The sequence below is a fragment of the Amyelois transitella genome, chromosome 13 (assembly GCF_032362555.1).
Source record: "Amyelois transitella isolate CPQ chromosome 13, ilAmyTran1.1, whole genome shotgun sequence".
Classification (NCBI taxonomy): domain Eukaryota; kingdom Metazoa; phylum Arthropoda; class Insecta; order Lepidoptera; family Pyralidae; genus Amyelois; species Amyelois transitella.
The window spans coordinates 6,204,620-6,230,694 of record NC_083516.1 but is presented as its reverse complement, the minus strand read 5'-3'; the positions used below and the strand labels follow the sequence as shown (position 1 = coordinate 6,230,694).

The 26,075-nt window shown below is 34.7% G+C and overlaps 3 protein-coding genes and 1 non-coding gene across 9 annotated transcripts in view; 1 reads left to right on the top strand and 3 right to left on the bottom strand.

Annotated features, from left to right (window-relative positions):
• The first annotated feature begins 1,500 nt into the window (after positions 1-1,500).
• Trnaa-agc (transfer RNA alanine (anticodon AGC)) lies at positions 1,501-1,573 on the top strand. Its single transcript has one exon. It is a non-coding gene; the product is annotated as a tRNA-Ala (tRNA).
• Positions 1,574-1,749: 176 nt separating this feature from the next.
• LOC106132138 (glutaryl-CoA dehydrogenase, mitochondrial) lies at positions 1,750-3,427 on the bottom strand. The gene has a single exon (XM_060947263.1). It carries the CDS (start codon positions 3,136-3,138, stop codon positions 1,867-1,869), a length of 1,272 nt encoding a protein of 423 aa, XP_060803246.1. The 5' UTR covers positions 3,139-3,427; the 3' UTR covers positions 1,750-1,866.
• A 9,732-nt stretch (positions 3,428-13,159) lies between these two features.
• Positions 13,160-17,333, bottom strand: LOC106132065 (UDP-glycosyltransferase UGT5). The gene is made up of 5 exons (XM_013331378.2): positions 17,164-17,333; positions 16,830-17,067; positions 14,862-15,460; positions 14,090-14,312; positions 13,160-13,674 (listed from the first exon to the last, which is right to left on the bottom strand). Exons 1-5 carry the CDS (start codon positions 17,164-17,166, stop codon positions 13,175-13,177), a joined length of 1,563 nt encoding a protein of 520 aa, XP_013186832.2. The 5' UTR covers positions 17,167-17,333; the 3' UTR covers positions 13,160-13,174.
• Positions 17,334-18,963: 1,630 nt separating this feature from the next.
• Positions 18,964-26,075, bottom strand: part of LOC106132129 (serine/arginine repetitive matrix protein 1) — an 81,866-nt gene continuing 74,754 nt past the window's right edge. For all 6 annotated transcript variants that reach the window (XM_013331464.2, XM_013331462.2, XM_013331459.2 and 3 more), the window contains exons 11-12: positions 23,037-24,264; positions 18,964-20,572 (exon numbers count right to left, since the gene is read on the bottom strand). In XM_013331464.2, coding sequence (XP_013186918.1) covers positions 19,393-20,572; positions 23,037-24,264 — 2,408 coding nt within the window. In that variant the 3' untranslated portion in view covers positions 18,964-19,392. The remainder of the gene's footprint in view (positions 20,573-23,036; positions 24,265-26,075) is intronic.

The window sequence follows — 26,075 nt, the reverse complement described above, 5'->3', positions numbered from 1 at the left end:
CTCATCCTGATGTTTCCTTATGTTGATATACTTTGTACCATTTATCTTGAGGTTATTTGGTTTACTCTCGTCGCTAAAATCGAAATTAAAACGAAACAACAGCCTTATCTCTAAAACAAAACGTAATTACAGTTAATATTATATATTATTTTCAGCGGTCATAATACAACTTTACGATTTTGACTTATTTCAATATTTTCATGCATGATGTTCGCAATGACGTATTCTATTTAATTCATATCGTTATGCCCTATGGGTTTGACAGAGTTCAAAAAGATAATTTCAAAAAGAGACTGCAAATCCATTTTCAGCTATATAGCTAATTGATAGCTGTTAAGATTGATAGATCACGTTTTATTCTTCATCATTTAAAACTACTTTTATTATGCTTAATCGACTTACCGGCTTCGTTCCCGGAAAAATCCAAAAATCTTTGCTAAACTGATGCCGCTTTAGTTTGCCTAATTTCAGAGAAATCCGTTCAGTGAAAGAAAAATTTACATTTATTTCGATTTCATATCACTCGTTTATACTCACTCATGTCGAGCAGCGATCCTAAATGTCAGCCCTTGAAAAAAATCCCGCAATGAAATTTATAACTTAAAAATTGAGATACACAACCACACCATTAAGCATGACAAAATACGCCAAACAAATAGTTATAGTGTACTCTCAATGGCTTTCTATTCCACTAACGTTTGTTTTTCATGGAAGTTTTCGCATTCCCGTTAGAAAAGTAGAACAGTTTGAAAGTTTTGCAGCATTTGCATCTCCCTCGCACCAGCCTGAATTACAATGAGCCTCGAAAAGCAATTAATACTTGAAGTAGCCTGATTCCGGTTTAAAACTAAGTGCTCTTTTGAATTTTCATCCTAATTTACATTGGGAAAAGTCTGTGTAATGATATGGATTTAAAAAGAATTAGAAAGAGAGTCTGCTAGATGAGTAATATACTCGTACTATTAGTAAAAAAATGACAGCACTTTTTATTTGATATGAACAAAATTGGATAAATACTCAATATTCTCATTGTACCTTATTACATTTTATGAATTTATAATGACTTGTTGTTGAATTTGTGGGCAACGAATATCCATTGAATTGTACCAAAAGGCAAATATATAAGAGTTATTACCCGAACTTGTTTTTAAAAATAAGTGTTTATTTTATGTTTGGAACATATCAATGGATGATTGAATAGGAGATGATTTATTTATTTATTCAAACTTCATTGCACAAAATGCAAATGTAAAGCACAATTGGCGGACTTAATGCTAGTAGCATTATCTACCAGTCATCCATTGAGTCTGACAGAGAACTTTATGTGGGGTCAAACTAAATAAATATATTTATACCTACACAAAACATAAAATAAAATAATTTTAATAAACATACTAAAAAAATTAAATAGGTAGAAACCGCCAGAGTAGTTTTTCACAACCGCTATTAGTGAGTGAAAGTAAAAAAATATAATCTGATGATTTCAATTACAATTTTATCGGGGGCGTAGCTCAGATGGTAGAGCGCTCGCTTAGCATGCGAGAGGTACCGGGATCGATACCCGGCGCCTCCAAGAATAAATTTTTACCACCACTGATTTTTTTTTATATGTAGATAACATGTCTTATAAAATTTTTGATAAGTTATCTGTAAGCGTGATAAAAAGGAACTATTGTTTTTGAAAATAATAAACGTTTTATCGTGTAAAATCATTCTACACATGGACGTGATTGTCGAATAGAATGACAATTCCAAAGACAGTTTTTTATTTACCATTTCTGAAACAAAATTTATTAACATTTTATATGCTCTGCATAATTACAATTTCTTACAAAAATCATTATAAATAAGTAATATTCAGAGATCCTAAAATGCTGCTAAACCTGTAATAGCCCTGCCTAAAATCAGACCATGAACATCATGAGTTCCTTCATAAGTATTTACTGCTTCCAAATTCATTACGTGTCTTATAATGTGATATTCATCTGAAATACCATTGCCACCCAGCATATCTCTAGCAATTCTTGCAATTTCCAATGCTTTTCCACAATTATTTCTCTTGATTATTGACGTCATTTCATGCGCGGCATCGCCTTGATCTTTAAGACGTCCTACTCGCAAACATGCTTGATAGCCGATGCAAATCTCTGTCAACATATCCGCTAACTTCTTCTGTATCAGCTGGTTCGAAGCAAGAGGCCTTCCAAATTGTTTCCTATCTAATGTGTACTGTCGGGCGATACGTAAACATGTTTCGGCCGCACCGAGAGCGCCCCAGGCAATCCCGTACCGCGCGTTATTGAGACATCCGAACGGCCCCTTCAGACCCACTACGTTCGGCAATAAACTCTCCTCCGGTATAGCCACTTCGTCCAGCAATATCATCCCGGTTTCCGATGCGCGCAAAGAAAATTTCCCATTGATTTTCGGTGTGTCCAAACCTTTTTTAACTTGCGACCGTTCAACTATAAAACCTCTTATTTTATTCTCGTCGTCCTTCGCCCATATTATCAGTATGTCTGCTATTGGGGAATTTGTTATCCAAGTCTTAGAACCTGATAAGATGTAATTTTTCGATTTTGGGTCATACTTTGCTCTTGTTACTAACCCCCCAGCATCACTTCCAAAATTAGGTTCAGTCAATCCAAAACAGCTTACCAATTCGCCTTTTGCCATTTTCGGCAAATATCTTTGTTTTTGTTCTTCTGTGCCATACATATAAATTGCTCCCATTGCGAGGCTACTTTGTACACTCATAGCTGATCTGTAAGCCGAGTCCACTCCATCTAGCTCCCTAGTCAATAATCCATAAGTAACATATGAAACACCGGAGCATCCATAACCATTTATAGTGCAGCCGAGAGCACCTAACTCACCCATTTCTTTGTAAATTCCTCTATCAAAAACCTCTTTTCTGTTCGCTTCGATTATTCTTGGCAATAGTTTCTCGTTACAATAAGCCCTGAACGAGTCTCGGACGGCCTTTTCGTCGTCTTGTAATTGACCATCTAAATTCAGTGGATCCTCCCAGTTAAAATTTACTTTAGCACTTTTCGAACATGTGGTTGACAACGCTTTTAAACTTGTATATTTACTCAGACTCGAGAAAATAAATTTAGAAGTAACAGACACAGCCATTATGGATAATTTCACTTATTCGACTAGAGTCACAAACACATTCCTTGAATTTCTTATCAGTTGTTTACAAAGTCTTATTGTCTTTTACGTAATCTATGTAATATATGTAGTGGTTTAAATATCTTTACGAAAAATATTAAAAAATTAAAATTTTACATGAGTTTCTCTTTTTTTAGTTATGATACACAAAATATTACTAACACTATTTACTGTTCTTGACCTCACTGATGTAATAACTGTTGACAACAAAGTATGGAAATAGCAACTGTTACTATCTTCACACTAGTGCCACTGACATCACCGCGGGCGGTGTATACGTGGAACTACCACACATACGAATCGTTTATCTGTGTGCGTTTGTTTATCGTTATTGTTATCTGTTAATAGTCCTACATACGATAGAAATAAAGTTCTAATTAAATCAGATTCTTTGACAAACCTTATGTTTGTGGATTCAATAAATTATGTTTATCAAGTATAAGTAGTATGATGTTGATGAAGAACATATTTAAAAGTTTCGATTACATTTATTTTCTGTATTTAAATAATGCGTTTTATGAGTCAATTTAATCAGGAAGAAGAAGGTTTTATTTCTTTCCTTCAAAACCTAAAAAAGTCTACAGTCTAGATTGTGCTATAAAATCAATATGCTTATTTTTGTTTTCATGGCTTTATCAAAAGACCAATATCGTAAATCCTAACACAATATTGTAATGTCATACATAATAATGATAAGGTGATAACAAGAAGTGGAATAAAATCATATGCCAAGTTCCATTCTACTGTAATCAGTGTAAAGATTTTAAACATATTTATGTGGTTTCCTAAGACGAATAATACTATATTATAATGATAACAATTTAAACATTCGTAACATATAGTAAAAGAGGACACATCCTGTCATATCAGATTACATCTCACTCAGCTTGGCCTATAGATTCGAAGTTTAGGAAAATTTGAGATTTAAAAAAAACCATAGAGATTCCTTATGCGTTCTAAGATTGTATTTCCTGAAATTCTTACTTCAACGTAAATTAACGGTAACTTTCAGTTTTTGGTGATTACGGGCGGTACCGCGGGAGTACTCTAGTTAACAAATAAATATGCTGTCAGAACACATAAAACTTCCTGTTGGCATATATAAAAGGGTTAACGTTAAATATTTTAAAAACAAATTTTGCAAACGTACGGCTATGTCAACTTATTTATGTCCTAGCCTAGGGCAGAATCGTGTGTGACTAATAAAATGCAGCATAGTCAGTAACTTTTAAAAACTTGTTCAGGCATTCACTAGTGCTTTATTAATTGTTCTGTAAAAAAATAGTAAATTATACCTACATCGTCATATTTATCATAAAATAAGTTTACTTTTTATAATTACTTATCCATCACAAATAAATAGGTAAGCATACTTAAAAATATTCAAGTAGATTTATTAGCGTTTTATCCTGTGCTCTCATAAACCATGAAGACTATTACTATACCTATAGCTTCATGGTTTTTACTCGATCCAGAATTACTTTGGAAATATCGCTGGATATAACTTTGATAAAGGATCGGTAGATTATTTTGACAATCATCAAGTATTTATACCTACATTGCATACAATTTTAGAACCTAAATTACATATGTTCATTTCATATGCACTCGAATAGATAAACTGCTAAGTCGAATAATAATAGATACATAACTTCGTTGACAGACAAACAATAAAAGTGATAAACTGTGCAAATGCTATGATCTCCTACATTTTATATAATTTGATTGATATCTATAATATACTCACCACAAAAACGTGCATCATATCGTTGATCGTGGCTAGTGCAAAGATGTAGTCTCTGCCTATCCGACCGAAAATGTGGCATGATTTTATGGTAGGTATGTATAATTTTTATTTCCCTTAAAAGAAGCTGTATAAGTCATTCGGCTCTTAATTTCTCTAACAATGTAGACCGTATCAGGAGAGAATCTCCCATAAATTATTCACTGACTATTTGCATGACAAACGATGCGCACGGAAGATCTTAGACCTTTATCCTCTTTGGGTTAACTGTCATTGTATATCGTCTATGGTTATTGGTCACCATCCTTTCACACTTCTATGGCAACAGGGTTTTAATACGAGTAGCTTAGAGATTTTTACAGTCATATGCAAATGTCATTAGCATATTTTTATTCGTACTCCTAACGTTGATGTTGTTAACAATATTTTAGGAGTGACACCTTTTTGTAATACTTGCGTGATCGTAATACATTCACAGTTTACTAGCAACCATAGGTAGTGTAACCAATTTCAAATTTCGAAGTGCCCAACTCGTAAGTACTATGCGTCGATATTCCAGAAACTTAAGCTGCAATCCTGTTAAAATAATATTTGACTCCTGAAGTCGTGATACTACATATGAAATTAATAGTTAATATATGACATCTTTAAGATCTCTTTAACTGACACTGCTATCCGATACTGATTTAGATAAAGTAAACCTATGGCAGTGTTCATGAATCCCATTAAGATAAGATGATTAGAAAATAAATAACTGCACCCCTGAGTTACGCTCCCGTAAGCATTTAGGGTTAAATGTTCTTAGTATTTTAGGTTATATTCTACCCGTGATTCAAATTTCAACTAAATCCGTTTACTATATTAAACGTAAAAAGTAACAAACACACATATCATTAGAAACTTTTGCATTTATTATATAAGTAGGATTTAAATAAATGTATTACATCGAAAATTATAAATTAGACAATTTACTTTTATTTTAGAAATTTTAATGCCAATATCACTTGGTCCAAAACGCTCCGAACCCCGAATTTTTGTCTCGCAAGGCCTTTGTGTCTGCCTGTCTAAATTGCGCCTTAATGAAGGAAGTAATGTGCAAAGAGACGTTTAATGCAGAAATTAACTGCGATATTAAAATTTATGAGCACGTCGTAATTAAAATTATATCTCTCGGAACAAGAAAAAGGTGTGCGTGTATTCTCATAAAGTCATATTACTGTGTTAAGGTATTTTACTGCTTTCTAACTTCATGTTAAGGAGGTGCGCGAGAGAATGAATGAAAAACAGAATGTGTATTTTTATCAACGGGTTCCATAAAACATTAACTCAACATTTTGGTGACGTGCTTAAACTAAACCAAATAAATAAGTTTCAATACGTATCAACCTCTTGTGAAAAATAATATCTAAAACACTCATCAGCATCATTTGTTAGTATTGCTTTCACGTTTAAGATAACGTTCCAAATGTAAGGAATTACTTTAATATTTTATTATGTTTGGGATTCGCCGTTAAAATTAAACTTGGCTTATAAACTTTACATAAGACTGCAAGTTACCGCCATCGTCCAATTAAATATTAAAGATAAAAGTTCCCAGCTCTCCAGCCAATGCTTTACAAGCCCACGTTGAATGACATTCCCGAATTAGAACATGGGTACAACGGGAAAATAAATGGAATAGTCGTGTACTTTGAATTGAGACTGCGAAATAATCTAAGTAGTTAGATAGAAGCTACATCATGTCTGCGATATGCAGACTATGGAACGGCTGGGTTAAATTCTATTTCTGTGCAAAATTTTCCTGTATGTACTTTATATTATATTTTTATTCATTTCCATGTAATACTATGATATCTTTAGAACAAGCATTAATGTTAAAAAACTGATACAACGTCATATTATGCAGTATCGTTTGATCACATACGAAATCAAGAAATAAGAAAATTATTATGCTTTAAGGTGCAATTTTAAACATTTAGTTCCATTCGTAAATCTACTTACATTATAAGATACAATTTTTCAATGTGGCCCCCATTCAATGAATTTTCCCCAGTGATAAAAATGTAGCGACGTCACTTATACTAGATTTTACCATTTCTATAATCGTATACTTTTTTTGTAATAAAGTACCATCTTTCCCATGGATATCGTAAAAGGCGACTAAGGTATAAGCATATATACTTGGTATACCTCTTGTAGGTCCTGTCCCTATCTCACGAATGTGGTCTTCGGGTCTTGACAGATTTTATACTCCCTTCCCAATAAGGTGAATGTATGGATTATATAAGGACGTGCGTTGATATGTGTGTTGATTTCTACATGCAATTTTGAAACCTTACGGCCACAGACTATTTTCAGGCCACAATGTTAATAATCTAGCACAATGGCTTCAGTCCAGCGACGCACGTTAATAAATAAAGCGAAACAAACTGGGGCGTCAGCGACACATGTTACATGTAACATAGAGCATACTTCACAATAGCGGTTTTTGTGTCGCGAATAGCAATCGCAACATCCGAAGGAAACTATATTATTATAGGGAGCACAAGAAGTAAAACCAATAGACCAAGGAAACAGTTGAATAGTCAGCCGAGAAATATGACATGCCAGACTAAAAATATATACAGGACAAGTTTTGAGGAAGCCCTGAATTAAAGTAAACAATTATAAAAAAAAACTCAAGTGAATCAGAAAAGTTTCGCTTTATATCATACCCTTAACTAGAATCACGACTATTTAATTGTATATTCATAAGTCTCGTTGTATGAAATATCGTGGGGAATATCTTATATTTAATAAATAACGTCAATATGTTAGCCAACACATTGTTTTATCTTTATTCAGTGTATACAAAGAGAGAAATGGAAAAATGACATCTTAAAATAAATAAATTGATAGCCGTTATGTATATATCACTGCAAGTTATATAAAAATATATTAAAGTAAGTATTTATCATAAAGTTGCTTTAAAAGCTTGTCTTGACCTGGATGAAACCTGAATCTTCCTCTTAGCTCCTCCTTCCTCTTTCCTCTTATAAATCCCGTCCATCTCCCCCATTTCATTGAAGAGGAGATCAGGGTGCACCATAAGACCATGACACACAAAGTGACTCCCAACTTTAACCTAACCATACATCATTCACTAATTTGTATTTCTTCTGTCATACAGGGTTAATGTGATTATTATTACACTAATTGGCAAGCAGTTAATTGAAATTGTTTTTATTTTACTTAAAATAAAATTTTTTGGATGTTATCGATTGTCAATTATTACAGTGTTGTTTTATTGCAAAGTGAAAATGTACCGAAATTACTCCAATGTTACTTTTGCTGGTTTTCATTTGCAGTGTTTCGCATTGGCGTTAATTCCTCCCTGAACGCTCGCCAGATTCCGAAGTTTTAATTGCAAACTCTTAATGAGGTGGGCGACAGCGTATAGACCTAAAATAGGCTCACTATTTTGGGTCAGATACCAGCCGCCTTGTGTGACGTGAATTTTATAGCATTCAGATTTTCACTATCATCATATGGTCTAATACATACATACATACATATCATCACGTCTATATCCCTTACGGGGTAGACAGAGCCAACAGTCTTGAAAAGACTGAAAGGCCACGTTCAGCTATTTGGCTTAATGATAGAATTGAGATTCAAATAGTGACAGGTTGCTAGCCTGTCGCCTAAAAAAGAATCCCTTGTTTGTAAGCCTATCCCTTAGTCGCCTTTTACGACATCCATGGGAAAGAGATGGAGTGGTCCTATTCTTTTTTTTATTGGTGCCGGGAACCACACGGCACATATGGTCATATGGTCTAATCTTACGGTTTTTGTCCCGATTGCGTCCTATATTGAGAGAAAACCTAAGGTCCCGTCAAGGTCAATGTTAATCAAGTAATTACATAAAGAAAATCAGGTCTTACTACTTCTAATTTTAAACTATTAATTAGTCTGATATACCTTCTTGTTTCTGCAAGAGCTAAATAACTCCATCCTTCTTATTTTCTAACAAGCTTTACCCGCGACTCCGCCCGCTTTACGTGTAACCTGTGGAAACTCAGTTATCCAGACCTATAATAGACATGGGTTTAGGTAATTATATAGTATCTTATTCCCGTGCCAATTTTATATACTTTATTATAATTGAATAGACATCTTTCTTTTTTAATTAATTGATATCAATAAAATAAAGTAGAAATTATTTTTAATGTATGTATAACGCATGTATAATATATGTATAATGTATAATTTTGTGGAACAAAACGTATGTTTTGTTCCACAAAATTTCATAGCATAATGTTATGTTCATATTCAGTTTGAAAGCTCAGTGATTCAGCCATTCGAATTATTTCAAGCATCAAGAGGCGTATCATGAACAAAGAGCCGGTTATTGCCCTGATTGATGGAAAATACTAAATAAAAACGCTTATTTTATAAAGCTTATGTCCAGGATTCCAAATTTGTATTTGCCAATTTCTTTTTATAGATAATTAAATGCTTTCATACTTTGTGAGCATAATTTTTGATCCAAATCAGAATTTTATGATTTTGAAGATAATGTTAAATGCATAGACATAGTAATATTGGAATAATTTCATTAAATTTATGTTTAACTTTTTTTAAATTGGCTAGATCAGAACATTTAATTTTATAAAACTATTCGAGTAAATATTTTTTTATAAAAGATCTGAATGCGCTTGATCTCAATCGCAATGGTGGACGCAAGCTCAAATAGTGCCTATTCACTATGCTTTTAATTATTACTGATATCTGTTCTTGAGTGTTAGGATAAAAGAAGAGTTACAATCAAAGAAAAAAGTAAAAATGTACTCCATTGGGGGAGAAGTAGACATGTCAAGGCCTGCGCATTTTGAATTCATAACTTCAACCAGAACCATTAAAACAGCGTTGCAAACTAACAAATGTCTAGAAAACAAATGTCTAGAAATATTGTTTCAAAAAATTCCCTCACTACAAATCAAAATTGCTGCTATGAAACCAAAGTACCAGACGTACAATTGGTTACGTAATTTTTTATTTCATAAGAAATATTCAAAGTTTTTAATAGTTTTCTAATACCTCATTTCTGCACCGCGTATGTTTTGTGACTATGACTGGAGCAATGGACAAAAGCCGCGTCGCCGTTCATACAGCCTGTTCAAACACCAATGTTACGTTCAAATATTTGTCTAATTATACCTGGACGCTCTGTTTTGTCTAGCCAACGTTTTAGCACCTATCTATCTACAGAACGGAAATTAAAGACGCACGTACAAAGGATTTTCATTTTAATATATTTTGTTGTTTATGAAAATCGATTCGATTCTTCTCGATTGACGTATGTACATTGAGAAGATTAAATAAGGTCAAATGTATTATTTTCTTTTCATGCGTATTTCGGACTAGAAAAATAGCACGTAATTTAAAATAAATGCTTATGAGAGGGAGTTTCGAATAACATAACTTACCCAATCCAGTAAAGTGTCCTCCAAAATAGTGAGGAGCAACCGAACAAACGCCAGGAACATAATAATAAAGATCAAAATAAATTACCGTTTGTAAACACAATTCCGATCTAACATAAGCTGCTTTTAAGATAATTCACTATTTAATTTTTCTAATATTTTTGTCATTTAAATAAAAATATTTTTCTTCGCAACACGTAATTCGTAATTAAATAGAAAACCTGATCAGAGAGTTTCGTTAATATGTCTGGGCTGAAACTATAATTATATTTGTCTTAATTCCATTGGTATTCCCAATGAACACAATTCGCTAACTTCTGAAAGTTTAGTCAATATTATTTATTCAGTTTGTTTACCAACTTGTACTGATTTGTTTCAAAGTTAGCTAGCAAAGGGAATACCAAGGACTGTTTCTAACCTACACTCTTGTTCGCAGTGACGTTACAAAGAGTATCAGTCTTAAAAAAATAGTACGCAAGCAAGTTCGAAGTCAACCGCCGCCATGTACCAATGATTATTTACATTAATTTGATTGCTAACTGATACTCTATATTATTTGCGAAGGTAGAATCGTAGTAGGTTTGTTCGTTTGTGCTTTATCACTTCCGGATTTTGATCACAGGTGGACTCTAGGAGAAAGACCGCCTCCGACTCGCTTTTGGAGAGATGAGAACACGGACTTACGCATTAAAGATGATTATGAAACCTAAAGGAAGACAAAGTGAACCTCTTCCATACCGGAGCACGCACAGGTTAAGAATTTTGATTTTATAAGCAACTGTAAATTCTTTCAGCAATATTAAACTTAGCAATTCCTTTTTGAGAGCAAAAGTATTCGTATAATATAACCCCAACGTTGAACACGCTACTTAAACTATGCCCCAGCTTAACTATGAGAAGTTATAGTGAATTTTTACTGCGAATTTAACTTCTGCTACATACTTTCGTGGTAGGATAATTTTAAATTATTGTTCAGAATAGTTTTAGGGTTCCATGTATACTTTAAATGGTATCAGTTGTAAAATATGAAGAAGTAACTACTACTACGGTTATTAATGTGGTTATATTGCCGTGTGGTTCCCGGCACCAATACAAAAAAGAATAGGACCACTCCATCTCTTTCCCATGGATGTCGTAAAAGGCGACTAAGGGATAGGCTTATAAAATTGCGATCCTTTTTTTTTAGGCGATGGGCTAGCAACCTGTCACATTTGGATCTCAATTCCATCATTAAGCCCAGCAGCTGAATGTGGCCATTCAGTCTTCCGGACTATTGGCTCTGTCTACCCCGTAAGGGATACAGACGTGACTATATGTATGTATGTTATATTGCTTCAATTTACATGTGGTAAAGACCTTCTCTGTGAAGTCATGGAAATCCAAATAGTTTTAAGAGGCTTGTGTCGAGTCAAAAGGCAAAAAGTTTTGGGGTTTCAAGCCCCACGAAAGCCCGGAGTCAACATGTACCGCATTCCTGTAGTATGTTTTACTATCACTTCATCCACACGATGCAAGTGGCAAGTGGAAATGTGGCCTGAAAATGTGAAAAAGTGGTATCTGCCTACCCCCGGAAAAGAGGCGCTGTTTAATACATGTGTTTTATTTGCTCTTTAGTGCTGCTACCACGATGGCCTTGGCTCAACCAGCTATTGTACAATTAAGTGGTTTTGTAGTTGCCTTCTATTCAAATTATGAGACAAGTTGTCTTAGGAAAATAACTGATGGTAAAAACATCAAACGTAGTTTTACATTGTTAAAACATTTTACTATAACTGCTACTAGTTAAAAATAGCAGTTATAGTAACTCTGTACTTTTATTTAATTTAGTGGAATATTTCAAATGTCCATTGATCCAAAGAAATTATTTATAACTTAAAGAAAATAACATTAAATACAATTTAGTCAAATTTCCTTTGATGAATATATGTATTACTTAACTAGGTATACGGAATCTCCATTTCCTTTAATACGAGACTACTTTGCTGTTTTAGTACTTAACTTTCATAATGTCTTGACATCGTGATTATACTAAAGTTTGGAGTAAGTGCACTATTTTTATAAAGCATATACGATTTCTTGGAAACTTGTTTCAAATTTCAGACTAATTTTATTTTATTTTTTTCTAAGAAGAAATTCTGAGTTGAATAACTATATGGCTATCGTATATTCTTCCAACGTAAGCAAGTTTTCAAGAAGGTGAATGGTAAGTAACAATTTTCAAAAAGGTGAGTTTTGTTTATAGCTTTCCATAAGTGGACAGTTGAATAAAACAAAAATGAAGTAGTTCTTATTGTATCTTATCCTAGTAAATGCGATTAATGTAAGATGAGACACATAGAGACTCGCTTGAATTCTTAATTTAAACTTCTTAACTTGGAAACTATTTATTTTAAAATTACAAAAAAATACATTTAAGATCTTCTCAACAAGACCTTTCATTTGATATGCCACACGATGCAGTTTTCAGATTTTTTTTTTATTTTCCCCTTCCCCCCCAAAAATGACCCCCCATATACAGATTTCATCTGCTCACGTCACACCTCTGTGTTTAGATCACAGGAATTGATATGTGAACCAAATTTCAACTTAATCGGTCTAATAGATTCGAAGATAATTGACTGTAAGCGACGGACGGACAGACACACGAGTGATCCTATAAGGGTTCCGTTTTTGTATTCAGACGTACGGAACCATAAAAAGGCTTTTGTTTATAACTAAAGGTGTAAATTTATAAACTTATATAAAAAGCAATTGGATCAATAAAATAAAAACAATTTATCAATGTTTTTTAATTTCGTTTTTGTTTCCTCTTATTTTTAGACACATTAGTAAATAATGTCTTCAAAATCTTGGTTAGTATAAAAAATATAATTGTAAATACCATAAAAATAAAAACGTAAACATCTAGCATAGTACTGGCTATCCGATTAAGCTTGAGAGCTGGATTTTTCATGTACGTAGCACCTTTATTTCTTATAACGTATTCAAGCCAATACACTGCCGTGTCCAAGGCACTCATCGGCCTATCTTTAAACCGGGCCGAAATTTCCTTGGCTTTAACTCCGTACTTGTCATCTTTCAACACATTATTTAACTTATTTCTTAGATTTTCTTCATTTATGTCTTTGAACTCTAAAATTTGACCGAATCCTATCTCTTGTGCCTGCAGCAAATTGTTGAATTGATCTGCATAAATAGGAATTCCAATAATTGGAATTCCATGGAAAATAGCCTCTTGTGTTCCAATCAATCCACCGTGCGATATAAATACTTTAATATTTGGGTGAGCTGGAAGCAAATTTTATGCATTATTACGTTTATATTAAAAAAAAATTCATAGTCAGTTATCTTTCGTCATTCACCTGGACAATTTTTTTTCAAATGTAAACTAGTACGTCCTATATTCGGCATTTAGATGTTCCGCAGTAGTAGTCGTCTTTATGGACTTGAAAGGATCCGGTTTGCTAAGCTTTTTTAATCGTTCACCACTTTATTTTAAGGTTGGTAATTTATTCATGATCTTAATACTTTTCATAGGTATTGGTTATTATATTAGTTTTCATAATTATCTTTATTAATAAGAAAACCTGAATAGAGTATAATCGAATATAACACAAAGAAAATTATGAAACCCTAAAAAGTTTTAAAATCAAAAAGGTATATGTCTCTTTGCGTGTCATTTAAACATCAACTCAATACTCACATAAAATCTCTTTCTGTGGCAACCACTTTCTTATGATTAAATTCTTTGGCTTATCATCTAATGTTTCATCTTCCCATTTCCAAATGACTAACTGTTTCAGTTCCCTAAATATGTTGAGAAATGTATTTTTCTTTTCCAAAGGTAATTCTGAACTTTTGACGTTGGAGCCAAAATTTACATACACGACGCCATGCTTAGCGCCATCTAAAATTTCTTGAAGATCCTGAAATTTTTATACAAAACAAAATAATTTATAAGCATTGGATATTGTGAATAATAAATAATAATCACGTTTTTCCCCTTACAAAGTAGACATATCTTACAATCTCGAAAAAACTGGATGGTCACGTCCAACTGACATGGCTTAATGATAGAATTGAGATTCAAATAGTGAATAGGTTGCTTGCTTTTATAAGTCTTTTCTTTGATTGACTGTTTTAATTTGCATGGAAAGAGATGCAGCTGGTCGGTTTGTAAAATTGTTATACGAAGATTTTATGAGATTCAAAATTATACACTAAATTACTGCTTTCAGTTTCGCTTGTCATCTAACGAATTACATTATCCCATCTTCATAATATCGAGCTATGAGTAAAGAAACCGCAAAGTCATTAGGTAATTTATTCTGTTATTATTACATGTGAATGATATTTGCAAAATGTGGAATAACATCGATGATAATAATAGCTGTAAAATAATGTGTTGAAGTACTTATCACAATTAATACAAATTTGTTTTATAAGCGTTCATAAAAATATATTTTCCATCTTACCTTTGGTAATACTTCATCACTCTTTGACAAATGAACCCCTCCTATCTCAACAATATTTGGTCCATATGCTGCTGCATTATCAAAACTGAAATGACTATTGTATAACATAAGAGCTGTGTCTTTTTGTAAGTCATAAAGACTTGGCACTGGTTCTTTTAAATGAGGTACATATTTCTTAACCAATGCTTCTTGTTTTTCTAGATACCAATACTTCCACCAAACAAATTCATATAATGCGAAATACATATTTCTCAATCTTCCCCAAAAACTCGTGGGTTCCCTGATATCCAAGAATTCTGAGATTACAGTTGACAATTGCAATGGATTTCTTGTTATTATATTATGTCTCATGCAATTACCATACGTAGTTACTAATGCTAAAGGTGCATCATATTTATGGGCCAAAACATACATAGCCTCTTGAAAGAACTGTTCTGAAATCACAAGATCAAATTTGTGATCATTTTTAAGTAGTTCTTGAACTTCTTTAGAGTTTAATGCTACTTCTGTCATCGCTAACCCTCCACTCCACAAAATCTTATCATGAAACTCTTCAGCTGATAAGCCGACCATAGTAAAAACGTTTGGCCTTTCACCTCCTGAAAGCGTAAAAATTTAAACTTAACAACCAATATTTTTGAGCACAAACAAAACTAGCCATCCAGTGGCATTACAGCCTTTACGAAACCGTTCACTCTATCTACCCCATAGGGAATTTAGACGAGATATATGTAGGTATGTATGAAAAAAAATGCTTATACATTTTGACTACCACCAAACTCGCAAATAATCTGTTAATCAGTTAAGGTATCGTTAAGATTTATCTGCCAATTAGTAAGCGCCTCACACCTTCACGCCTATCTATTCCATTGGGTTAGGCAGAGACTATGGATTTCCACTTGCAATGATCCTTATTTCTTACTAGTTATACTTATTTCCTACTTTTCTTACTAGTAATAGTTATTTACCAAGTTTATTGCTACATATCATATATTGTAACAATAGTAATGACTTAAGTCTATAAATTTGAACAATCGTAATTCCTAAGTAGCATTGTTCATGCATCAGTCGTATCATGTGTCTAGTAACCTATAAAATATAAAACTTAAGTGTGAAATATATCACATTCTTGGTAATAATTTATGGTAATTTTAACGTTATCGAAAACAATAACATACATATAATTACATCATTATCCCTTACGTGTAAGACAGAACCAACAGTCTCAAAAAGACTGTAAGGCCAGGATCAGCTTTCGGCATAAGAATACCAACAGAGGCTATTAAACCAGAGATTTAACAGCTTGTTACGGTTTGCTTATCCTAATAATAAATATATATAGTGCAATACTCACGTGGCCAAATTTAACCGAAACCATTCAAAGTTAATTTCTACATTACTCACAAGTTAATGCCAACTGCTTTATTTTAGTTTTAAAGTGTAAGTTCTTAGTACGGTATGTTTCATGGGAGTTAGCGTTCGTAACCCCTCGACCCAATGTAGACAAAAAAGTCACTCTCGCATCAATACTAACATGTTACTCGGATTGGATGGGTAATACGGTAGGCTCAGGAGATAGCTGTGCCACCTCTCCTAGATTGGTGTATAGGAGGTGGCCCAGGTGTCTCCTGATAAAGTATCGATTCATTTATGAATGAATTGTAGGGGTTATAACAGTGTAGACACTGACGTCTATCCTCCTTGACCTTGATAAGATTGGTAGATATTTAAGAATTGACAATTATCTTATCATGTCTTATTCCTTATGTGGACAGAGCCTAAAGACCAAGTTTCAAAGACGTAGGTACCGTCAACATCATAACAACCAACTGAAATTCACTGAAAATTCGCCTCTCATACAGGGTAACTTGATATGCGGATGACTGTACCATAAGAAACTGTTTTTGTAATCTGAATTCTATCATTATACCCATCTATTTTAACGTGGCCTTTAAAATATTGTCTTACCTATAATTTCCCAAATTGACTTATTGTCCACCATAACTTCATGATATGTTTTCGGAGGCTTAGCTTCTTTGTAAGATGTTATCACTGTTACATTGTGTCCTCTTCTAGCCAACTCCAGACCAATTGGTTTTAAAAATATGTAATGAGATTTCGATGAAAAAGGTATCACGTACAAAATATTTGCAGCTTCACAGAAGATGGCAAAACTCAATAAAAATAAACTATGTTGCTTGTAAAACTGAAAACACAAAATAAATTTTATCACTCAAATTCAACGAAGACATCAATAATACTCGTATTTAACATAAGTTAAAAAGAATTGTGTAAACAGTACCATTTTCTATTTTAACTTGTCGAGTTTTGTATGAACTCGGCGAATTAATTTAACTTATTTAATTTGAAGGTACACGAGTAACTAATAATTTGAATGTCACAGTCAGAGGACGTGTGACCGAACTGAGACATTCAACGATCTCATGCCTACTACTAGACAGACGAGTGATTCGATCATATTATTTCCTACACGACGGGTTTCAAGGTTATAAATCTAGATAGTAGTTTTGGCGTCTTCAATATAATTACTTATTTGCTATGGCTTCATACATATATACGATTAGAGTTTACATGTGCAATGCAAGAGCAAGGTAAGACAGAGATAATAGTCACAAGACATTCAACCAGATGAATTAGGTAGGTAATGAAATGTTCTAAATTCAGAGGTAGTAACAGGTTGCTATATAGCCGATCGAATAAAAGAAATCCAAATGTTTTTACAATCAACGCGGAAAGAGAAGCAGCTGGCGAACACTGTTTTCCTTCCTAACCAGAACAGCATGGAATCTTACACTCAATGAATGTGCAGTCAATATGATTTATATACCTGAATCTTTCTCGTATTTAACAATTGTACTTAATGTAAATCGTTTATTTGATCACATCATGATATTTATCTACTTAATTTGATTAGGTATACCCGCAGCTCCCCCAGCGTTAAAACTAAAAAAATCTATTATTTCTGTTCTCAAGAGAATATCAAGGTCTTTGAGATGGTTTCTTCTCATGGAAAAAAATGTCGTCACACACTTATTTCCGAAAACACTCCAGGAACGCAAGAGTTCTACAAGTAGGTAACATACTCAAAGCTGCGAGGTAAGGTATAAGGTTTTTCGGCTTTCTAAGTACTTACTAATTTTAAGTAGGTACTTCTCTTTGTTATACGAATTTTAAGAAAATTGACGTATGAAGGGAAAGAACTATTTTGTGCAAGTTTTGGCCGCTTTCAGAAAATGACAACATTAAACATCTAAGCTGAAACTCGCTTGCTTCTGGAGGACTTTACTGCCATCTACCGATACTGTGAGAAGCTTTTAGCAAGACACAAAAAACACAATGAAGAAACCTCAGTGGAACCTATGTGGGTAAGTGTAGTCGTCAGATACAAAAATGTTAGATGTCACTATATTTATGCGAACTAGACTCTGCTTAATCACTGGATTATTTCCTTAAAAATATTTAGCCCCAAAAGTTGGTGCTGATAATATAGTCAATCAGTCAGTTTCATCTATAAGATATTCAGAGTCAAATACTGTTTTTACTAATGAATTACTTTTAAGTGCATATTGTACCTTACATAGTAATATAGAAATGACAACCAGAATTAACGCCAGGAGTCTTCATAATTATTAGTGGAAACTACCTCACTAAATGATGAATCAATCAGTCAGTAATTTTTTACCCTTCTGGGTTCGGCAATTATGCTTTCTATGACATATGAAAAATACATCTAAAGATCTAAACGAAACCCCATGTAATATCTTATTTATTTTTGAGGTTGTGGCGACATCTCTACGCCACTCGTCACAACATCAAATCACACAACAACTGTCAGTCATCGCGAAGAAATTGACGCGCTCAACCAATAGCAGCGAAGAAAGACGCGATTTCAGAGATTTCACGGATTGGAGCTATATATACAACCTCTGACACAACATCGGCGGGGCCGCGGTTCCCCAGGCATAACTCCTAGCCTGGCGGAAGATCTTCCCTTTGGTGGCGGTCGAGTCGAATCATCGCTCCCGCTACAAGGTAATTAAATTCAGTTGGAATTTTTACCCTATAAATTAAAAAACGGGCATAGTGCAAATTAACACATTATTTATTGATGTAGGTTTATTACAAAATCCTTAGAATAAAATTAATTCTCAGGCTTAGGTTGTTAAGAAAATGTATTCACAAGTCGAATTGTCATCTTAAAAATAATATATTACGATTAGTTAGACTGGACGGAATTAGATCAGTATTAGAATTAAATTAGTAAGGCTATATGACTTTTTACAGAATATAAAGCAACCTATGAATAGTTACATATGTGAATAAAATATACGCGAACAGATCATACAAGAATCAGTCTGCAATTGACTCTGCTTCATACAAATATATGGCATACAATATTTTTTAGTTAAAATAAGGTCCATTATTCAGGCTCAAGGCTGTTTAGACCCAGTTATAAATTATGAAAATATGGAGTTTTGAAAAATAGACTTTATCTCTCTAATAATAATGTCTAATAATCTCTTATTTTCTCCAACACTTTATAATTACTACTCCTCCGTTCGGCGTAACCATTTTTAGTTTCATATCCCAATGGAGATCGAATACCATTTTCAATATATTTAACATTCGAGACTGGTTCTTTGTACCCTCTGCTCTTGGTCACAGAGTTTATTTCTCTTGACTCAATTATTTCTTTTCCACGACCATCTCTCGACGGAACGATTTTCTTGCTAACAGTTTCTATAGTGTCAGTAACACTTGGACGTTCGGGATCACCTGAACGCGTCTGGTACCTATACGTCTCTGAATAATTGTCACTGCTATTACTTCCTCTTCGTAGAGCTGGAGATTTCAACCTTGTTTCCAATCGAGATACGAAAGGACTCGTGTCCCTATTCAACGAATCTGTTTTGTACAACGGAACTTTCCTTTCTTCTGATATACGATCTTTGTAATGAGGCGATGGCGTGCCATATCGCGATGATAACCTGCTACCATCTGACTCATCATCCGCATGCAGAGTTTGATATAAATCAGGAGCGCGTTCACGTAAACCTTTTAGAAATATCTTTTTCTTATCGGTTTCGTCATAAGATTTTCCATATCCGTTGCTATGTCCGTTGCTTATTGGGGTAGTTTTACCATATCGAGCGCCAAACAAGCCGTCGCGTCTACGTTCAGTTTCTCGGGAAACGGCATCAGCAAGATCTCGTTGACTGCGGTTAATAATGGACACAATGCCAGGACTCTTCAGTTGTTCCGGAGTTTCATCCAGTCGACTAAGATGAGGGTTTGATTTATACATCGTTGAATAGTTTCGATTCATGCTCGAGACGTAACGAGGGTGTGTCTCCTGTTCAGGAGCTCCCATAGCAAAACTCTTACTTCTGTTGAGAGCTTTGTAGGTCCGGGCTGGTTTCGCAGGACCTGGTGGATATCCGTTAATTTTTCCGTCTGGAGAAGAAGATACGTTGTTTGAAATATTAATTGCACTGGTGGATCGTTTGTTGGGCGTTAGTCGGTGCCAATATTTGTTGGAGCTCGGTTTCTCGGTGGGTTTTTCTTTGCGATCGTGGAGTTTACGTGGTAAGGTCTGCGCGCTGCGGGTATAGTCTTCTTCGGGCTCGCTGTTCGGGTTCAGTCTACTTGTTGAGTGACTGAATCGACCCAGTGTGTTCGAGAATTGGCCCCTGAAATAACAAAAATAATTCTAAGTTGATCATCAAAGTCTTAAAAACAAATTGTAATGGCTAATTTGTAGTTAAACAAGTAACGCCTACGGTTAGTTTATATTTATCGTCATTGTAATCACAAAAAAATGTAATCTTGTTTTTGAAAAATTGAATAAGATCCCATCCCACACATTAAGCGACTTTATTACATAACAATCAATCTGCCTTCTAGTTGAGGTTGCTTTTAAGTCTTCAGTCAAGAAAGAATAAGCATGAACGATTGTTAACATTTTGCCTTTTCATGTTAGAATTTATTTATGTATGTAAACGGGAATTATGTAACGCGAACATGCTATAAGCTATTATTTGACGTATCTAAGTATAAAAAGTTTTAATATTAATTATGCCAATTCCAATTTTCAGCCCTAAAATAAAAATAAATAAAGAACCAATGTTTAGGTTACTTATATTCTAGTTAGGAGGATTTTCATAAGAATTTTAGTATTAGTACAAAACCTCCAACCTACATTGCGCGTAGCCCGACGCGCAGTTGACTGGTACTTGTATATTTTTTGCTTTATCTTATCTTAATATGCGGTAGTACCATATGATTTATGCTGCCTACAACAAGTGTCTTATGTTTACCTGTGGGTTCGTGCGTGGGAGTAAACTAGATCACAAATTGCAAAAAGTATTTATTCATATTCATTTACAAGTAACAAGTTATTATGGACTAATTTACATTATAAAGTTGGATAATTAACACGCAGCACACCTCCTGCTTACATTTTCTCGCAATGATTCACAATGTCATTACCAATACGTTTAATAAAACAACTGTTTCAACCTGCAGTGAGTCATACACTAAATAAGGGTTCTGAACGGATTAAAATATTTATCCGCCGTATATGGAAATCATGGAGACTAGTCGATGGAAAAGGCAAAATATGCCGGAACGCTGTGCGAGTCACAGGTACTATGTCTTAGTCATTTTCTAACAAATAAACAAGTTTTCCACGGTGAATGCTAGCTCTCATAGCAAAAAAACTTTTGTAAAAAGAGAAACGCCTCTAATCGATACCTCTTTTTTTGAAGTCGTTTTAATTTTTGACAAGAAAACTGTAAGACAGTCCACGTTCAGCTGCTAGGTTTAATGATAGTATTGAGATTTAAATAGTGACAGGTTGCTAGCCCATTGCCTAAAAGAAGAATCCCAAGTTTATAAGCCTTTAATATACATATTAGGTATTTCCTATGATAGGTATTTTCACTTTCTACTCAAATTTCAAAGTTCAAAAGGCTTGTACATCCTTAATAGACTGCAATCATTATGCAAAGTTAATCTACGAGTGTTTTAAAATAAGCTCTTCCACCTACTCTCTTTGCATATAAACAAGTTTTAATCAATTAAGTAGTAGGTATCTCTCGCATATTTCCCTTCCGGGGTAGACACGGTCAACAGCGCGATTTTCTGTACTTCTATGCTAATCAATACTGAAATTTCTGAATCAGTTATGAAATCTATACATCTTCTCATGTATACTAATATAACAAAGATAAAAAAATTGTGTTTTTGCATTATGTTTGTAATGTTTTCACATAAATCTGGCCTAAAAGATTAGACTAGTTTTAAATCTAAATTATTAGTACCTATTCGGATTTTTTGACTGAACCTCAGAACCGCGTGATTGAGTTAGTTTTTGACCTTTTTTAACCAACTTTTGCAGTAACATTGAGGGTACTGAAGAATTGATTAATTTTCTTTTATTTAAATATTTTTTTCGTTAATATTGATAATTGATAGTTTAAGTACAAATATAAATAGATTATGTTTTTGATAAATTTTCATATTTCCATTGAAACAATAATTATTAACACTTGACGCCACTAATTTATTTAAATGATTTATTGTAAATGATAAAAATAATATTTAATTATTTTTTAACTTTTACCTTTGAGTTTCAATATTTACTTATACAGCCAAAACTAAAGTGGAATTAACTTTGCATTTTTCATAGTTGTTTATGTGGCTATTATATAAGCCACATAACCAAAGTAGGTAATATGTTAATTGAAAACAGGTAGGATATTAAACCAATTTGTTTATATAAGTAGGCGGTGACAGAACCAGTTAATTCTATAAATGGTTTTTATATAAACGCCATTGAAGAAATTATTGGAAACCTATCCTGGCTGTGTTAACCTTAGAACGCTATAAAAGGATATCCTACTCAATCAACAATCTAAGCATTTATCTGTTGTTATATCGGACAATCATTCATCAAGTTTTAGTTAAGTATTTAAAAGTCATAAAACAAAACTAATTTTTTTTACAAAAATCTATGTGCCTGTTATCCAAATTTATTGCCGCAATGTCAAAGATTTAATTGTCGTAAATTTCATTGTTTATTCTTGTGTAATGTTGACCCACTAATATTAATAATAAATGTTGTACTACAATAAATATGTGAGAATGACTCACCGTTCTCTGTGATCGCGCGCGTCGGCAGCGGCCGGTCGTCTCGCACTGCCCTCGTACTTGTGCTCGCGGCCGTAGATGCTGGGCGCGAAAGGGTCCTCCCCGAGGTAGTACCGGTGGGTAGGGGCCACCGGCGGCGCCAGCTCGCCGCCGTACTGCTTGTACGTCCGCGAAGAGTGCTCCGCCGGGGACGGCGACCGCGAGCTGCGCCACCGCGCCTTCCGCTCAGCAGATGCCGACCGAATCTTCCCAACCAACTTCCTTATAGAGTTCCCTATCGCCGACCCGACAGATTTCCGAACGGGAGACGGGCGCCGGCCGTAGTCCGCGAAACGCGTCTTCTGATTCTGTTTACGTTCATCCCGATCCCTTCGCCGTGGCGGGGTTCGGTCCCTGTCGGAACTACCCCGTCGTTCTCTAGGCGGAGAGTAGTCCGGTGGGGGCTCAACAGCGACCTCTTCGCGGCTATCTCTCGATCTACCTGAATTCTCATTCCTAGATGAACTTCTGTAGCCACTGTCATATCTGTTTTCTTCGGAGAGTCTCTGTTTTAAGTGTCTTTTTCTTTCCGGTGCCACAGGCCTATAGTCGTCTTCCACTGACGGTTCTCGGAATGTACGATCGACTTCTAGAGGTCGAAACGGTGATCCGCGTGGCGGACTGTGCATTGTCGATGAGGACACGTAGGCGGAGTCGTCGCGCGAGGGCGGTGGACGACGAGTGATCGGCGATGACCTTCCCTGGGGCGAATCACGCTTCCCGTACACGTGTCTCGGCGAAGAGCCATTCAAGCGATCGTCGCTAGCATATGGCGAGCGCACTGTTGGCGGAGATGGCGACGAGCTACGCGGTTCTGGCATTCTAGGTTTGCTGGCACGTCTTTGGGACCAATCCGCTACTCCTTTGAAATAACCACCAGTCCTATTTACCGGAGCTGCTGCGCGTTCATCGGAGGGCGTGGAAGATTTTGTCTTGCGTAGCACACGATCAGGGTACACAGGTGGTTGTGGTACTGATGAGGAAGTTTTTCCGTAGTAGCCTTCGTCTTCAGCGTTTTTGTTTTTATAAAAAGTTGGTTCAGGGCGCCGTCCAATTTCTTCGGCGATAGAATCGTGTGAAGATCTTGATTCGCTCCCAAAGTGACTCTCTAACCACTTTGATGTTTCCTTTTTGCGCGTCTCCTCTTCTACGTCGAAGTCGAGGGGGCGTTTCGAGTAATCTTTGTCGTGATCTGGAAGCAAAGAGCACGTAGATTAGAGGCACGATAGTACAAAGCGCGAGGCGGTCGCGCAGCCGGCGTCTCTGCGTGGAGTGGCCGCGTCACCTCGTCTTCGCTCGCACACATGCTGTGGCGTAATCGTTCGGTCAATAAATTTGCCAAACCATCGAAGGTCAGTACCGTGTAAACACTCGAGACTTCTTTACTTAACCGCTTGAAAGACTGCGGCAAATTATTCATTAAATTATAATTTCTAGGTCACAGACACTATACGATAACACGAAGATGTTTATGTGTCTGTTATTAAAATTCAGTATTAAATATTTTAAGTAAAAGCATCGCCAATGATTGATGTTGCATCTAATTAAGTTATCATGAAATACTTTAAACAAAAATTCTTACCAAGTTCTAAATTTAGGTTTCATTCAATTCACATTAGAACAAATAAAAGAAAGATCATTTTCGTAATAAATTAAATATCATAAAAGTACTCTCTCTCTCTCGCTCATCTATAGGATTTTCTCCACTTTAACAATAAAAACTACTGTCGTGTAAGTGGCAAAGATCATTTTCAGATTTACGTACTTACTTTACTTTCATCAATTATATCTAATGTTAACCGATGTGATCTAAACATTGTGAGAAACTTGCGTATTTAAATACCAGAATGGATTGAATTCCGAAAATTCTGCTTTATACCTGTACCCACTCAGAGGTTGAATCTGGGCGCCTCTCTAAAAAACACGCACTGATAATATAATCTTGCCCTATTCCCAGAAGGGTAGACAGTGACTACATCATTTCACTTGCTAATAGGTGGATGGTGATCTTATGTAACCAAAATAATGGTGGCAAGATGGCATTATGTGGTAAGTATGCCACCATGCCGCCATCGAGCGGCCTCGATCGTCGCGTAGACCCAATGACTGGCCATATCTGGCTAGCAGATGAACATAGCTACTTAAATTGCCCACTTTAATTCTCCTTTTTAGTATCACTTAAGTATTTAATTTTGTCTTTTAAAACAATTGGCAACACGATTTGGTCCATTCTGAATCTTCTGGATATAAATCACTTTCTGTGCGTCGTTTCTTTAAATTGTGTGTAATCTCGTCATCGCTTTCATACAAAAAGTAAAATTACTCGCAACCTGGCTAGTTAAAATAAATAATAAAAAAACAAAACAAATAATTCATAATTAGTAAATAACTTGAAAAAACCAGTTTTCCATCCTTATGTATCGCGTTTGCCAATTCTACGAAATATACCTGCCTAGGTTTATTTCCAGTTCATAAAATAAATATTAGGATTTGAGTTTACGAAGGTAAATGCATAAAAAGGAGTCGGAAATACCTATTTGTAAAAACTGAAATGTTTCTTTAAAAATAATCAATTTCACTTTCATATTAAAAGCCATACGAGCAATTCTAAAAAATAAATACCTACTTAACCAAATAAGTAGTTAAAGATTCATCGAACGCAACTTCATTTATAACAAATGATTAAAATGAACTCATTATTATTTTGTAAAAAAAAATTACAATGATTCCCTATTTAAATGAGGAAGGACAGCATACAATTTATCTTGTCCTGAAGTGACAATCAATCAGCAACATTCGTCTCGGGCAAGGCCACAAATTGTAGCATTGCCGAAAATGGACACTTAGCGTGCATTGTAAATAAAATGCCACTTGTTTACCGGTTTTAAGTTGTGGTTATTCATGTTTTGTAGAAGTTAAATTGTTTCATAAACTCATTTCCATGTTGAAAACTCTGTAGTACAGTTTATCATTCATGCCAGTGGTTGTCGAAAAAGGCGACTA

What these genes read in the sequence shown, in the direction of transcription:
- LOC106132065 (XM_013331378.2), bottom strand. An exon ending in GTCAATTTGGGAAATTATAG is followed by an intron (nt 15,461 to 16,829) that starts GTAAGACAATAT and finishes TTACGCTTTCAG; the next exon opens with GAGGTGAAAGGCCAAACGTT. An exon ending in GTGATGAAGTATTACCAAAG is followed by an intron (nt 14,313 to 14,861) that starts GTAAGATGGAAA and finishes TAAAAATTTCAG; the next exon opens with GATCTTCAAGAAATTTTAGA.
- LOC106132138 (XM_060947263.1), bottom strand. Translation starts at nt 3,138, where the DNA reads ATGGCTGTGTCTGTTACTTCTAAATTTATTTTCTCGAGTCTGAGTAAA.